Source organism: Labeo rohita, chromosome 17 (assembly GCF_022985175.1).
Source record: "Labeo rohita strain BAU-BD-2019 chromosome 17, IGBB_LRoh.1.0, whole genome shotgun sequence".
Lineage (NCBI taxonomy): Eukaryota > Metazoa > Chordata > Actinopteri > Cypriniformes > Cyprinidae > Labeo > Labeo rohita.
This window is the reverse complement of record NC_066885.1, coordinates 20,336,485-20,351,766: the sequence shown is the minus strand read 5'-3', so window position 1 is coordinate 20,351,766 and position 15,282 is coordinate 20,336,485. Positions and strand designations below refer to the sequence as shown.

General features: G+C 36.6%; 2 protein-coding genes across 2 annotated transcripts; one reads left to right on the top strand and one right to left on the bottom strand.

The window, feature by feature from the left end:
• Nucleotides 1-455: 455 nt before the first annotated feature.
• yy1a (YY1 transcription factor a) lies at nt 456-4,787 on the top strand. The gene is made up of 5 exons (XM_051133349.1): nt 456-1,104; nt 2,536-2,698; nt 3,513-3,573; nt 3,681-3,839; nt 3,939-4,787. The coding sequence occupies exons 1-5, from the start codon at nt 597-599 to the stop codon at nt 4,119-4,121; spliced, it is 1,074 nt and encodes a 357-aa protein (XP_050989306.1). The 5' UTR covers nt 456-596; the 3' UTR covers nt 4,122-4,787.
• A 2,378-nt stretch (nt 4,788-7,165) lies between these two features.
• tpp1 (tripeptidyl peptidase I) lies at nt 7,166-13,640 on the bottom strand. The gene is made up of 13 exons (XM_051133348.1): nt 13,554-13,640; nt 13,156-13,227; nt 12,873-13,012; nt 12,629-12,779; nt 12,424-12,545; nt 11,738-11,913; nt 11,405-11,603; nt 10,242-10,430; nt 10,040-10,112; nt 9,837-9,957; nt 9,147-9,305; nt 7,962-8,087; nt 7,166-7,618 (listed from the first exon to the last, which is right to left on the bottom strand). The coding sequence occupies exons 1-13, from the start codon at nt 13,628-13,630 to the stop codon at nt 7,481-7,483; spliced, it is 1,743 nt and encodes a 580-aa protein (XP_050989305.1). The 5' UTR covers nt 13,631-13,640; the 3' UTR covers nt 7,166-7,480.
• Nucleotides 13,641-15,282: the final 1,642 nt, after the last annotated feature.

Here is a 15,282-nt window from a genome sequence, read left to right as displayed (position 1 = left end):
GTTTACTAAAGATTGTAGTAAACATCTAAGTACTTAAATGCTTTTAAATGTGTTTTTGGTTGTGGGACAGCAGTTTGCACCCATTGTGTGGAACTGGCCTTATACATTATAGCCTATTACAACTAGTTGTAATAATTTCCCCTAAAAATCCTCTTTGTGTCAATTCAAAACATATTTGCGTATAAACAATTAAATTAAAGATTTTTTATTACTAAATACATTAGTAAACAATATAACTTACGGGATAAAACATATACATTATTTAATATTCAAGTTATTACACATTTCATTTTTTTCAAATGTAAATGAAATGTTGCTACCCATATAGCGTTTATCTGCTACTGTTAATATGTCAACGAAGATTTAAAAACTCGCTGGTGGATGTTACAAAAGTTTACTGGTGAGAATGAGGTCAAACGAAGACCAAGATCTCGCGAGATTTCGCATGTCTGATTCTCAGGCAGAGTCCGTGAACGGAGTCAGTCAATGTGGGACGGAGTTTTGCCTGTTTGTTAGTGGAGTAGGAGGGGGAGAACGAGCCGTTGACTTGACACAGGGCTTGCTTGAAATCAGTTCGGAAATCAAGAAAGCCAAGAATGGCGTCGGGTGAGACACTGTACATCGAAACCGACGGCTCGGAGATGCCGGCCGAGATCGTCGAGCTGCACGAAATCGAAGTTGAGACCATCGAGACGACAGTGGTCGGCGGAGACGACGACGAGCACCAGCCGATGATCGCGCTGCAGCCTCTGGTCACAGACGATCCGAACCACGTTAACCATCAGGAGGTGATTCTGGTCCAAACTCGCGAGGAGGTCGTGGGCTGCGATGATTCAGACCTCCACGCAGACGACAGCTTTGAGGACCAGATCCTCATTCCCGTCCCCGTTCCCGTGGCGGAGGAGGAATATATCGAGCAGACTTTAGTGACCGTGTCTGGCAAGAACCCGTCGGGTAGGATGAAGAAAGGGGGAGGCAGCGGGAAAAGAGTGGTCAAAAAGAGCTTCCTAAACTCCGCCGAGGCGAGCGGACGCAAATGGGAGCAGAAGCAAGTGCAGATCAAAACACTGGAGGGGGAGTTTTCCGTCACTATGTGGGCATCGGGTAAGTTTTGACATCCCATCAAGTGCTTTGTTCTCGCGCAGGCCTCGCCTGGGCCCTCTTCCTCTCGAGCTCGTTATAAAGCTGCCGGACAGCCTGGTGTCAGAAACGATTTTCGCACCAGAAAAGCCACTTAGGAGGGTGGCCCCGGTCTAAATGTTTTTGTTTTGATGGGAAGCCATGTTTTAAGTGTGGATGGGCGCCGCCATATTCCTCCAGACCATTATGGCGGCGGCCCCGAAACATGGCGGTTCTGTGAGCGGGGAAAGATGGCGGCGGGAGCGGAGAGAGGCGCTGTGAGTCCGCCGCGCTGCTGCAGGCCGCAATGGCGCAGCTCAGTTTGAAGAAGGGGAGGGACCTAGTCACACGATCTGCTGCTCGTCTGCAAACCGTCTTTCTCACGGCGCTTCAGTCGCTAAATAAACAAATGTTACCGCGTATTTAAATCTTCTAACTGAGAAATTCACATACATCTAGCAGATTCCTGTGCCGTGGGGCGAGATTATCTCAATTTACTTAGACGTGACTAACCTTTCGAAACATTTAACAGTCAAGTGCATATTGCGCAGTGATGCTTTTTAATGCTTAATGCATTACTTATTTTTATATCAATACATATTCAGATGCTTATGGTGGACAGCGGTGTTTGAGAAAATACGCTTTTGCGATTAACGGAAGTAAGATGTCATTCACTTTGAACTTGGAATGATTTGACAAAAATCGTATTATTTAAGGCTTTGTACGCATTTTATCTGTTTTAGGGCTCAATGTTTGAAATGCTCAAACATATACAAATGTTTGAACTACGCCACAGCCCAGCTCTAACGGGTGCTTATATTTATAGCCATGAATATTAGTTATTGATGATTTATGGGTGTGTATTAGTAATATACTACTTAAATTCTCTACGTGGCCTCTAACGACCAAAAATATTTGGGAATGCTTGAATATTAAAATAAAGTACATGAAGGTGGAGTGCAGGTTGAAACATCTTGTTTATATGTTTACGAGTATGTGCACCGTGAAACACTACAGACTGCGCATGCGCTTCAGAGGCGTTCACGCATTTTTTTTTTTTTTTTTTTTTTTTTTTGGAAGGCTCACATAATGCTGTGCAGGAGGAAAAAAACATGACACGCATACTTCATTGCATTTCTGTGCTCGCTTTAAATTACCATATTTTGCTGCCGAGTACAATACTGGAATTTAATTTGCGTGCCAGATTATTATTAACTGCTTAAACAGTGCTTTTTTGAGACAATGGATATTGTTTTTTTCTGATTAATCATTTATGACTTGGGTGTTGCTGCATCAGTCATCAGTTTGTTTAATTTTGGTTTGCTTTATTTGTCCTTACAACGTTAGGTCTGTGTATACAGGATGTGTGGTTTGATTAAGTACATTGTTAAATGTTTAATCTCGTGTTTTGTACAGATGATAAAAAAGATGTTGATCATGAGACTGAGGTCGAAGAGCAGATTATTGGGGAAAACTCTCCTCCTGACTATTCCGAGTATATGACAGGCAAGAAACTGCCCCCTGGTGGCATCCCTGGTATTGACCTGTCAGACCCCAAACAGCTGGCGGAGTTTGCAAGGTGGGTTTTCAGCCAAAAGCTTGAGTCTTTATTACAGCATTTATTGATTTTTGTGGCATAGAGTTTTATAGTAAGCCCTAAGCATGAGATTTAATGCATATATTAAACTCCATTGGGGGCAGAAAATTAAAACCATCTCTTTTTAAAAACCATCAAAACCATTTTTTTATATATTTATTTATGTATACTTTTTGTATATTTGGCATGGGGGGTGCTATTTGTGACCCTGGACCACAAAACCAGTCATAATGGTCATTTTTTTTGTTTCGAGATACCAAGATACAACTATTTGAAAATCTGGATTCTGAGGGTGCAAAAAAATCTAAATATTGAGAAAATCGCCTTTAATGTTGTCCAAATGAAGTTTTTAGCAATGCATATTACTAATCAAAAATTATGTATTGATATATTTATGGAAGAAAACTTACAAAATATCTTCATGGAACATGATCTTTACTTTATATTCGAATGATTTTTGGCATTAAAAAAAAAAAAAATCGATAATTTTGACCCATACAATGTATTGTTGGCTATTTCTACAAACACCCGTGCTGCTTACGACTGGTTTTGTGGTCCAGGGTCACATTTAAGATTGAAATAATCTAAAAATTTATTAATTTATCTCAGATTGTTTGAAAGATTTGAAATTTGCCAGACTTGTGGAGTCGCATCGATATAGGATGGGTTAAAAGTCAAATTAATTTATCATTTTTTTGTATTCAAAAGCAATGAATTTGATTAGCTTCATGTATTTTATTCATTATTGAACTCCTACAATTAATGTCTTATCCTGAATTTTTTTTTCACAATACAGAATGAAGCCAAGAAAAATAAAAGAAGATGACTCTCCAAGGACGATAGCATGCCCTCACAAAGTGAGTTCATCAGCTTAAAAGATTTTAGCAAATATGTCCAGTTACCTGCATTTTTTAAAATGTAATTTATTATCAGGATTTTTAACATTTTAATTATGTATTCATAGGGTTGCACAAAAATGTTTCGGGACAACTCTGCTATGAGAAAGCACTTGCACACCCATGGGCCACGGGTTCATGTCTGTGCTGAATGTGGAAAGGCGTTTGTGGAAAGCTCCAAGCTAAAACGGCACCAGTTGGTTCATACTGGTGAAAAACCTTTTCAGGTAATGTTTTAAGAAGTTTCATGATGCTGTTCAGAATATTATAAAACTGAGAAGTGTTAAATATAAATAATAATTGTGCTTTTTTTTTTTCCTTCACAGTGTACATTTGAGGGATGTGGAAAGCGCTTTTCTTTGGACTTTAATTTGCGCACACACGTGCGGATTCACACTGGAGACAGACCTTACGTTTGCCCGTTCGATGGCTGTAACAAGAAATTCGCTCAGTCCACCAACCTGAAGTCTCACATTTTGACACACGCGAAAGCTAAAAACAATCAGTGAGATGGCTCGCTGAGGAAAGTTCCCTTAAAGACTCTGTCTGACAACAGCTTCCTGCTCCAAAACCCACTTTGTATGTCGTTTCTAGAACCATTCTTTTCTAAGAGAATCTCAGCGCGCATTTCGATGGGAATTGAAATGTGAATGAGGACCTGACACCAAACTATCCCTCCCGTCAACCTTCTCACGGTCTAGACCTGAGTTAAAATAACTTCCCGAGTTATGAGAGTTTCTTCTTTTGAAGATGTGATTGTTTTTGTGGACCCTCATTCACATACAAGATGCTCATTATCCTGAGCCCAAAGAAGCAAATTGCCCATCGGTGTGTCTGTTTCTACCAGTTTGCAAAGACAAAGACTGCTTTTTAGATGTCTTCAAAGTGTGCATATTGTACACTTTTTAGAGCGTAGAGCTGTCGTAATATGTGTGAGTGTGCGTGCGTGTGCGTGTCGTCCCCGAGACTTAAAACCTGTGAATGCTTTTTCTTCAAGGAGAATGAGATGCCGTTCAGCTTTTTTTCAGTGTAAATACAGCTTTTCTTTGTGAGGTATTCTGTGCAGGTATCTCATTTTGTATACCTGTCCTGTACAAATGTTTTGAAATCATGTAGATAATAGAGATGTTGATTAGATTGTGTTTAACCAATTAAAACAGTTTTATCCAGCTTCAGGAAGTATCGCTACATACACATGCCTTCTTTTGTAACACGTTAACAATCTACTCAGTATGTGAAAAGACACTTTTTCCTTCAAATTATCTAATTTATTTAATGATATGGAATAAAGCTAAACTCCCCTGTGCAGTTCCCAAGAGCCTGAAGTTCATCATGCTGGTCATATGCTGAATGCCCTCTAGCAACTGATTTTAAAAGCAAGAATTGTTAAACTTTAACCCATATGATGGGTCTGGTTAAAGGTAAAATTGTCATATAAAAAGACATATTTCCTGTAGTAGATAAAGGTAACACAAAGCAGTTAGCCTAAAAATCACCAGTTTAATCCAACATATAACGTATTACATATAAAGGCTTAAAATGGTATTGCAATGAGAACATTTAGTTGCAGTTTAAATGTGACAAAACCAGTTGTAAGTAGCACGGGTATATTTGTAGCAATAGCCAACAATAATTATAGATTTTTATTTTATGCCAAAAATCTTCATGTTTTCCGAAGATATTTTGTAAATTTTCAAAAAGTTGTATCTCGGCATTGTCCTATCCTAACGAACCATACATTAACAGAAAGCTTATTTATGCAGATTTCAGATGTATGAATCGATTTAAAAAAAATTAACCCTTATGTCTGGTTTTGTGGTCCAAGGTCACATGCTATTTTAAAATCACTCCACTGACACTGCATCAGTTACAGCTAATGTTGTTAATAGCATTCTAACTTAGCATATGCACAATATTCAATTATAAATTGTAACTTACACAATTAATGCTATTTAAAATATTCATGATATAAATATTTATAAACTGTTTTTGCTGACACAGCCTCATGTAATGTCATGTATCAAGAATTGCAGCCTTACTAGAAACTAGTCATAACACTAAAAATACTTTATAGACCAATTTTGAGTAAACGTCACAGTGACGTCACTTGCAGCTGTGCGCGCATAGTGGTTGCAGAAAAGCACTGGTGGTAAAGGGGTAAAAATCCATGGAATAAGAGGAAAAAAAATATTTTTGTGCCTTTTGATGTCAAAATCAGAATGCAAATAATTTTTATAGAATAGTCATCAAAGACGTCATTTGAAGCTAAACGGACATACTATGGATTAAAAAACTGCTATGATTAGCCTACTCTACTTTTAAAGCATAAATTTGATTTAAACAATTAGGTCTACATAATGTTCACATATGCTGTTCATGCTGTTCATATTGCATTAGCCCTACAATTAAAGCATGAAATATTATTTAAACCTATTCCTATTAACATTTTTACATAATGTTTTTTTTATTTTATCTCACAATTCGGACTTTTTTCTCACAAATTTAAGTTTATACCTCCTAATTCTGACTTTATAATTCGATTTAACAAAACTAGAGAGTTTGTTAATTCTGAGGAGGGAAAAGCCAGAACTGTGGGATATAAACTCTGAGCCGAGGGGAAAAGAGAGAATGACAAGTTGTTTTTCCTCTAGAGTTGTGGGATATAATTTCAGAATTACGAAAATAAAGTCAGAATTTTTAAATATAAATATATTTTATACTCTTTTATTCCATGGCTCCACAGACTGCCAATTGAACCGCCAGCAAAAAACGTCATCCCTGTTTCGGATCTGTAAGACTCTCCCACGATCTAACGTCAATTTCATTGAATAACAGTGCTTATGTCTTTAAGACCATTTAACATAATCCATGCACTAATACTACATAATTACTTGCTATTGTAAATGTGCTCTGCCAACTCCAAATTGAAGTTCAGCAAATAACAATTCCTTCTCAAAAAAAGTGTTTTTTGTTTCTGGATAATATTAAAAATACTTTAATCCAAAACTGTAAGCACACAAAGGCATTGATTTCAAAATAAAAACTTTAATTTGTATTTTTCCAAGCAAAGAAACAAAACATTGCAGTCTTCAAAATATTCATGTACCTTTCAGAGGGAGTCTTGAAGGCAATGCATCTTTCAAAAAAAACAAGTTGGACCGGTTGCTCAAACAACATTCAGTGCACAAGGCGTCTAGTAAAAAAACATTCTCAATCTTACCAATGACTTAGTAGTTCCAGAACAACAAATCCATTCAATATTTAATTCCCTGAGGATCTCTTCACAAAGTCTGTGAAATCAACCCATTAAAAATGCCAGAAACAGGCCATTGGTTTACACAGCTCTCAAGTAATATTTAATAATTAGGCTGGTTTCATCACATGCTATATTTAAACTTTGTAACATCATAGTGTTTATAATAAAAGGATCTATTTTATTGCGTTTTAAAAGGAACTGAAATTAAATATTACGGCATATTGCACTTCATTGAACGTGGTCTCTTGACAAACTTGAAAAAAATTCAGGGGAGGAGGGGAGGAGGGGAGGGGGGTGTTGTCACTTTAGTTCAAACCAAAGGAGCTTTTTAAACACTGTCGTAGCCCCTAATCCTTCACCTCATGTGAAAGAACTTAAGTCGTATAACCTGTTGGATGGGGAGAAGAACTGTGGGTGGGTTAATAAACTAGCCATCAAAGGTTAAGTTTACACTGAAACAATCATTGTTTTGTGAAAATGATTCTTGGATGATTGACAGTTATGATATGATTATACAATGCATCATCATTTAGATGCTTCAGAGTAAAAAAAAAAAAAAAAAGTGTGCAATAGTAGATGATTCTTTTGCAACTTGACTACACAAGCAGCAGCTCAATCCATAAGAGCTTTAAGAAAAACAGGATAATTTGGTGTTCCCCATCCCGTTACTGGATCCCATGAAGGGGAGGCACAGAATCCCTTCCCTTCAACTTTATCATCTAGACAACTTAGGTGACATCCCTCTGTTACCTAAGAGTCAGAGGAGAAAACGCTGTTAAATCAATTTGCTAGGAGTATATGGTTACTTGAACAGGGAAACCAAAGGTTTTAATCGTCACCCTTAAGCTTCTGGTTACACAAGCTTGATTTCACACGTCGCTGCATTCTGAAATGTGTGTGTGCTGCATGCAGTTGCCACAAGGGGCACTACAGCAAGCATTTCCATATACTACTGCCTTTTATCATCATTTCATACATATTCTTTTACATTTCTTACATTGACATTCTAAATATGGATTTTGTAGACATAGTTCTGAACACAGGAAAAAGGCTAAAAGTGTTGCTAATGTTAAAAATGTTTTTAAACACTTACATCAAAAAGACCTTTGCCTTGCAGTTTGTAAAGGCGAGGGTTGATGAATCCTAATGAGGGAAGACCCTTCAGGAAGCGCTGGTCATTTATGAGGGACAGAATTCCACCCACAACTGGAGTTGATGCCTTGGAAAAACATTCAGATGATGAAATATCAGACTTTACTGGGTAATGTATTGTAACCTAATCTGTACTTATATTGTGAACTAAAATGGTACTTCATATTGTACATTGTACATGCATTTTCTACTGTACAGAACTGCTCAAATGTTTGGAGCAGGTCTGCCAGGTTTTCACAACAAAACTTGCCCAATTTTGAGGGGGGTCCCCCTGTTAAAAATCACGTTCCGTGGGGGTAAAATCCACGTTTTTTGGCGGGGTCCCCCTGGTCAAATTAGCATTCCAGGGGCTAAACATTACGTTATTGGGGATGCTTCAACACGCAGACATGAAAAACAACCCGTGGCAACAGTGTTAAAGTAGCCCAATTCCGTGGGAAAACAACAGATTTGGCAACACTGGTTTGGGGTCAGTAATGCTTAGTAAGATTTGCATTTGTGTGATCAAAATTAAAGTGACAATCATCAAGAATCATTTATTATTAGTGATGTTGAAAACAGTTCTGCAGCTTATTTTTGTGGAAACGGTGATACGTTTTTTTTTTTTTTTGAGAATTCTTAAATGAATATAAAAAGTTATAAAAATAGAAAGCATTTGCAACTTCTGTATAAATATCTTTACTGTCATTTTTGATCGGTTTATAAATATGTGAATTTGTGGTTAGAAGGTATATACATTTTTAATTTTCAATTTTATTTTTTGGGGCCAATCATTTCACTGCATTGAAACTGCAATTTGGACCTTCAACCCACTGGCTCCCATTGAAGTCCACTATATGGAGCAAAAATCCTGGAATGTTTTCCTCAAAAATCTTAATTTCTTTTCGACTGAAGAAAGAAAGACATTATGAATGACATGGGGATGAGTAAATTATAAGGAAAGGCTTATTCTGGAAGTGATCTAATTTAAAAAAAAAAAAAAAAATTATAGTCATACAGTCTTAGTATCACATACTTGCACACTTGCTTAATATAATTCTAGTATATTCAAAGATGCAATTTAACCAACCTGTTATGTAAGTGCACTAACAAGTAAAAACCCATTGTTTTTGTAGTATTTACTAACCGAAGTTCCAGAAACCCATGGTACAGGTATACGGTTGGTAACAACCCAGTAGTTATCAGAGAGCGCAGCTAGATCTGGATAGGCTCTTCCAGTGATGCTGAAATATGTCTGAGGAGGTAGAGGCTGAACATTCTTCAGATATGCTTGTACAGCACCAACCTACAGAGAACAATACACAATAGCCTTGTGTGCCAGAGTCTTCAAAAATAAGCAAACAGATAACAGACTTCAGCTATTTTAATAATATGGTGGAACTTCAAAGCCTCTGCTTACAAAAGCACAGTATGCAAAAGATCTGCCTGTATGGAATACTCAGGTGACCTACATTTACAAGAATCGCATGGTGCAAAACATTTCCCTTTTCATTGCAACGTAAAAAAGCAGTGTTATTTTTTCAGCTATGATTAATTTCTTAACTCATTTTGCCAAATGATATAAAAAAAAAAAAATGCAAGAATTTTATTTCCAAGATAACTGCATTTAAACTGCTCGACATTAACATGCAACATGAAGTCATGGGACAAAAATCATGAGGTCATGTGACAGATCTTATGCAACTGTTTAAAACAGGAAATAGTGGCTAAATCAGCAGCTTAAAAAGTACACTATTTAGGGACATTGTGCAGTTTTCATTAAGCAGCAAGATTTCATTCAAAACACAGCAAAGGATACAGACTAATGGAGTTTTACCTGATAATCTGGCATTGCAAACACATTACTAAAGCCACCTCCACTGATGTAATCAGTGACCTCGTAGGTGACTTTGAAGGGGTTCTTAAAAGAAGTCCCACCCACAGTGGTCACATAGGGACTAGATAGGGAAGAGATTCATTTCACACATCAACTACTTTTCATATAAGTGTTATAAAGATTATTTAAAGACCGACGTCTACCTGGATGCTGGAAAACTTGGCCTAAAAGTATTTCTTTCCTTGGTCAAGTGTCTACAACCTGCTCCACTGTCACCTGCATTAAAACACAGACACACACACACTATGATTTTAGACCTAAGAGGGAAAATGAACTAGCATATGCAACCAGTAGTTAATCAAATAAATTTAAATCCTTTTGTTCCTGCAAAGACTTTTATCTTACCGGAAGCAAAGAGCATGGAAATCCCTCTGAGGCCAGCTTTCATGAACTCAATGTTGATGCGGTTCATATAGGCATCTGAAAGGCTGTCCTCATCATCTCCATAGCTGATAGTGTGGACCCAAGGAACTGCAGACATGTTGCTGAGCAGCAGCATCCACTGAAGGAACGGCTCCTGAGACTCATGACGACCTGTAACCAAAGTTTGTGATCTTTACAATATATGAAGTAAAAGAATCTATTCGGAAACGGACCCAACTGATGCACTAAAATCAGCTAATTTAAGGAGATCAACAATGAATTTGCAAAAACCAGCAGAAAAGTTCACTCATAAATAAAAATTTGCTGAAAAATGATTTACCCTCAGGCATCCCAGACGTAGATGAGTTTCAGATTTAGAGAGGTTTTACTGGAGGAAGTGTTATTATGGTTTATGGCCAGAAGCGACAGTTTAAAAGGTTAGTTTACCCAAAAATGAAAATTCTGTCGTTAATTACTCACCCTTGTGTCGTTCCAAAACCGTAAGACCTTATTTTTGTTTTTAATTCACAAAAAGTATTCTCACAGCTTCATAAATTAAGGTTGAACCACTGATGTCACATGGACTATCGATGTCCTTACTGTCTTTGTGTCTTGAACATGGTAGTTGCCTTGTCATCTATGCAGGGTCAGAAATGGTCTCGGATTTCATCAAAAATATCTTAATTTGTGTTCTGAAGATGAATAAAGTGATGTAATGCTAAATTTCCGCAAATTAGACGAAGAAATAAACTCTTCTACAACTTGGATGACCTGAGGGTGAGTATATTATTAGCAAACTTTCATTTTTGGGTGAACAATTTCTTTAATGCAACAGCAAACTTACGGCAAATTATATCCATAAATCAGCGTTATTGTAGTTTAAGAGAAATCAGGCATATTAAGAGACATATTATGAGGGGAAAACTATTTTATTGTCTGATATATAGCTACTAACACATTTTAACTTCCATTATTTATAAATTATGCTGTATGATGTACTTTCTCGAAGCAAGTCAATCAAACCTCCTTAATTTACATCTTTCTTCACATAACAAAATTACTAACTTTAAAACTTAAAGAATATATATATTAAAAAAATAAATAAATAAAATAATTGAAATATTAATATAAACTGGAGCACATACCAGGATTTGTGAAGACCCAGGTAGAAATGTTTGCTCCACTGCTCATGATGTACTCCACATCCAGACTGGCCTCGATGCCGGCTTTCCCACCACCCTGAGTGCCCACAACCCGCTCTACAGCTGACATGTGTGTGAATGCTCCAGCAAACAGAGTCATAAACTCAGCCAGGTCAGCAGGGTGGTAGTACTGCTCCAAGAACTAGTTAGTGGAGATATTTGGCACAACCATGAATAACACTTCAGAGTTCTGTTCATATAATTCAATTAATGGATGTACCACTGTGCATCATTAGTCAATCAGTGAAATCCCCACAGTAAAAATAAGAGGCGTACCTGCGCCACTGCCTGACTGTTGTTAGAGGCAGTCCCCACATCCTTTGCGGTAAGGTTGTAGCGACTTCTGATGACTGAGGGGGTGACACCCAAATGACAGCTTCGTGACGGTCTTGCTCCTTCCCAGCCTTTACTGATATCCTTTCCTTTCGGAGGAAAACGGTGAACACCTCCCACTAAAAAGATTTAAAAAAAAAAATTGCATCATATTGATTACTTCAAAGGTTTTCCATTAGAAACTTACTTATTTTATCCTACTTTGCTACATTTTTTAAATTTATTTTTTGGGGTTTTCAAAAACCTATAATAAATAAATGAAACAAAAACGGTTGCAAAAATGTGTTTGTATGTGATAAGTTACGCTTCTTGGCCCATATAGTAAGGATATGGAGTTAATACTCAAGGAGGAAAATAACTGCATATAAATATCAAAAATTGCATCCAAATATTAGTTCCCTCCAATAATATGTATTAGTAAGATGATATTTAAATGCTTAGTTTTATGATCAAAGCTCTGTAGTCTTATTTGTGGAGGGCACACTAAATAATGCAATGCAACAGTGATGATGACTGAGTTTTGAGCATATTGACAATTTAGAGGCATTGAAAATGTACGTATTAAATATGACACAGTAGGCTTATAGGTTTTCGAAGCTGGAGATGAACTAATGGTGTCAGCTGCTCACCAAAGTCTAAATGCTGATGCACATCTTCATGAACGGAGTATAGAGATGTTGACCTCAACAGAGTGTGTGAATCTCTTATGTAGCGGTGAAATTTAGCACCAGGGAGTAATGCTTCAGCCACCCTAAGAAAGACAGATAGAAGATGAGAATCTGGTCTAATTTGATTTGATTGTGATCTGTAAAGTTCATTCAAAAATGTCCTTACTGCACAGTCATGGCACACTGAAGGAAGTCACGTGTTAAGACTGTGTGACAGTTTTTGACACCATGACCCTGAAGCCAACTCTGCACTACTTTCTCGGTCAGCTGGGATGGCTGCACGAGATCAGCTACTTCTTCCAAACTCAGATACTTCCCTAAAAATTTAATTGAGGATGAATGAGGATTAAATGAGAACTTATTTTTTTTTATTTAATCATTTGGATCAGAACAAATGAGAGGTTCAATACCATATTGATGTGACTCTGGGTCCGACACTAGTTTCAGTAATTCTTTCATCTGGTTAATATTCTGCTGCTTCAGTGCAAAGGTAAGTTCCACTTCCTCCAAAGGTGCAGCCCGTTCAACCAGGACCCAGTCCTCAGGCACGCTAAAACATTGGGAATAACATTGTTCAAGGGCTGTTTCCAGGGTAAATAAAAGGTGGAAATTACAAAAGTGACCAACATAATTCATAATTTGGACCAATATAGTTCATAATTATTAATAGACAGAGGCATGCGTGGCTCTTACGAAGCATCTTGGTCAGCTTCAAGCAGCTCTCCATTGACGAGCCAAATAAAGCACAGGACAAAAGCAGCAATCCTGTAAAAATAAACACTGTCACTTTAAGAACCTACTTTAAGGCAAAATTATTTATTTTATGGACAACAAAAGGTTACTTTTACCGCCTTTTGTCATTTTATAATCGATACAATAATCGATTTAAATAATAAAAAATAATAACATGCTACAAAACAAACGAGCAGTACACAAGAAACAAGGAAACACGTTTTTGTTAACTGTTTGTCCTGACCATCTGACCTCATGAGGTGAACCGGTGTCTGTGAGATTTACAACAGTTTCTGCAAATGTGATTTATAAACTATGATTAGCGTAAGATAACTCTATGTAAATAACACAATACTCACCGCATAGTTTTCGCGTTCATGTACCTTGATATGTGAAGAACAACACCAATGCTTTGTGTCTTAAATGTACTGGTCATGTGATAGTCACGTGACCATCAGCTGTTTTTTTTTTTTTGGTTTAGGATAGTAAATGTGCAGAGATGTATGCATATAAAAACTTCCAAAAAAAAAAAGCCATTTTTTCATAGCGATCTTATAAAAACAAGTAACACAGTGTTCTTATGAGCAATTTTCCAAAGGGAATTTTGTCGCACGTTATCGGTACAGAAACTACCACGGTAATTTCGCCAAAATGCTATAGCATTTGCCTTACTTTTCTAGAGGGTCGACCTGGTTAATTGTCCTCTTTAAAAAATAACAGTAATAAAAAATTAAAGAAATAAATAAAAGGTGAATAATAATTAGTAGAGTAATAATTTAATTTAATTTGTCACACACACACACACACACACACACACACAAACACACACATGTTTGTTTTTGTGAATTGTGGGGACTTTCCATAGACTTCTATAGATTTTGTACTGACCAAACGATATTGTCTATCCCCTAACCCAACCCTAACCCTAAACCTAGCCCTCACAGAAAACATGTTTGCATCGTTACACTTTCAGATAAACATCATTTACTATTTTTAATCATTTTTTAACATTGTGGGGACCGCAGGCCGGTCCCCACAATGTCAAAAATTTCAGGTTTTACTATCATTGTGGGGACATTTGGTCCCCACTATGTAGCAAAAACAAGTACACACACACACATGTTGTGTGTGTGCACCTGGTATTTATCATGTTATGGGGACCAAATGTCCCCACAAGGATAGTAATACCAGTAAATTTTGACTTTGTGGGGACATTTGTGAGGTCCCCATGAGGAAACAAGTTTATAAATCATGCAGAATTAGTTTTTTTGAGAAAGTAAAAGTGTGCACAGTCTCCTGTGAGGGCTAGGTTTAAAACATGTAAACACACACACACACACACACACACACACACACACACATATATATATTTGTGACAGTAATACACTACCATTCAGAAGTTTTTGAACAGTAAGATTTTTAATGTGCTTTTTTTTTTAAAGAAGTCTCTTCTGCTCACCAAGGCTGCATTTATTTTATCACAGGACAGCAAAAGCAGTACATTTTTAAAATACTTTTACCATTTAAAAGAATCTATCTATTATCTATTTGAATATATTTTAAAATCAATAAATTAAAAGTTTATTCCTGTGATTTCAAAGCAGAATTTTTATCATTACTCCAGTCACATGATCCAGAAATCATTTTAATATTCTGATTTGCTGCTCAAAAACATTTAGAATTATGTTGAAAACAGCTGAGTAGAATTTTTTCCGTTTTTTTTTTTTTTTTGATGAATAGAAAGTTAAGAAGAACAGCATTTATCTGAAATAGAAATATTTTGTAACATTATAAATGTCTTTATCATCACTTTTAATCAATTTAAAGAATCCTTGCTAAATATCAGTATTAATTTCTATCATTTATTTCCCCAAAAAAGAAGCTTTTGAATGGTATTGTGTAGCTTTCTATTTCAGATAAATGCTGATCTTTGGATCTTTCTGTTTATCAAAGAATCCTGAAAAAAGTACTCAACTGTACTTAAAAAATGATTCTTGAACAGCAAATTAGACTCATGTGACACTGAAGATTTTAAAATATATTCAAATAGAAAGCAGTTGTTTCAAATAGTAAAAATATTTCACAATA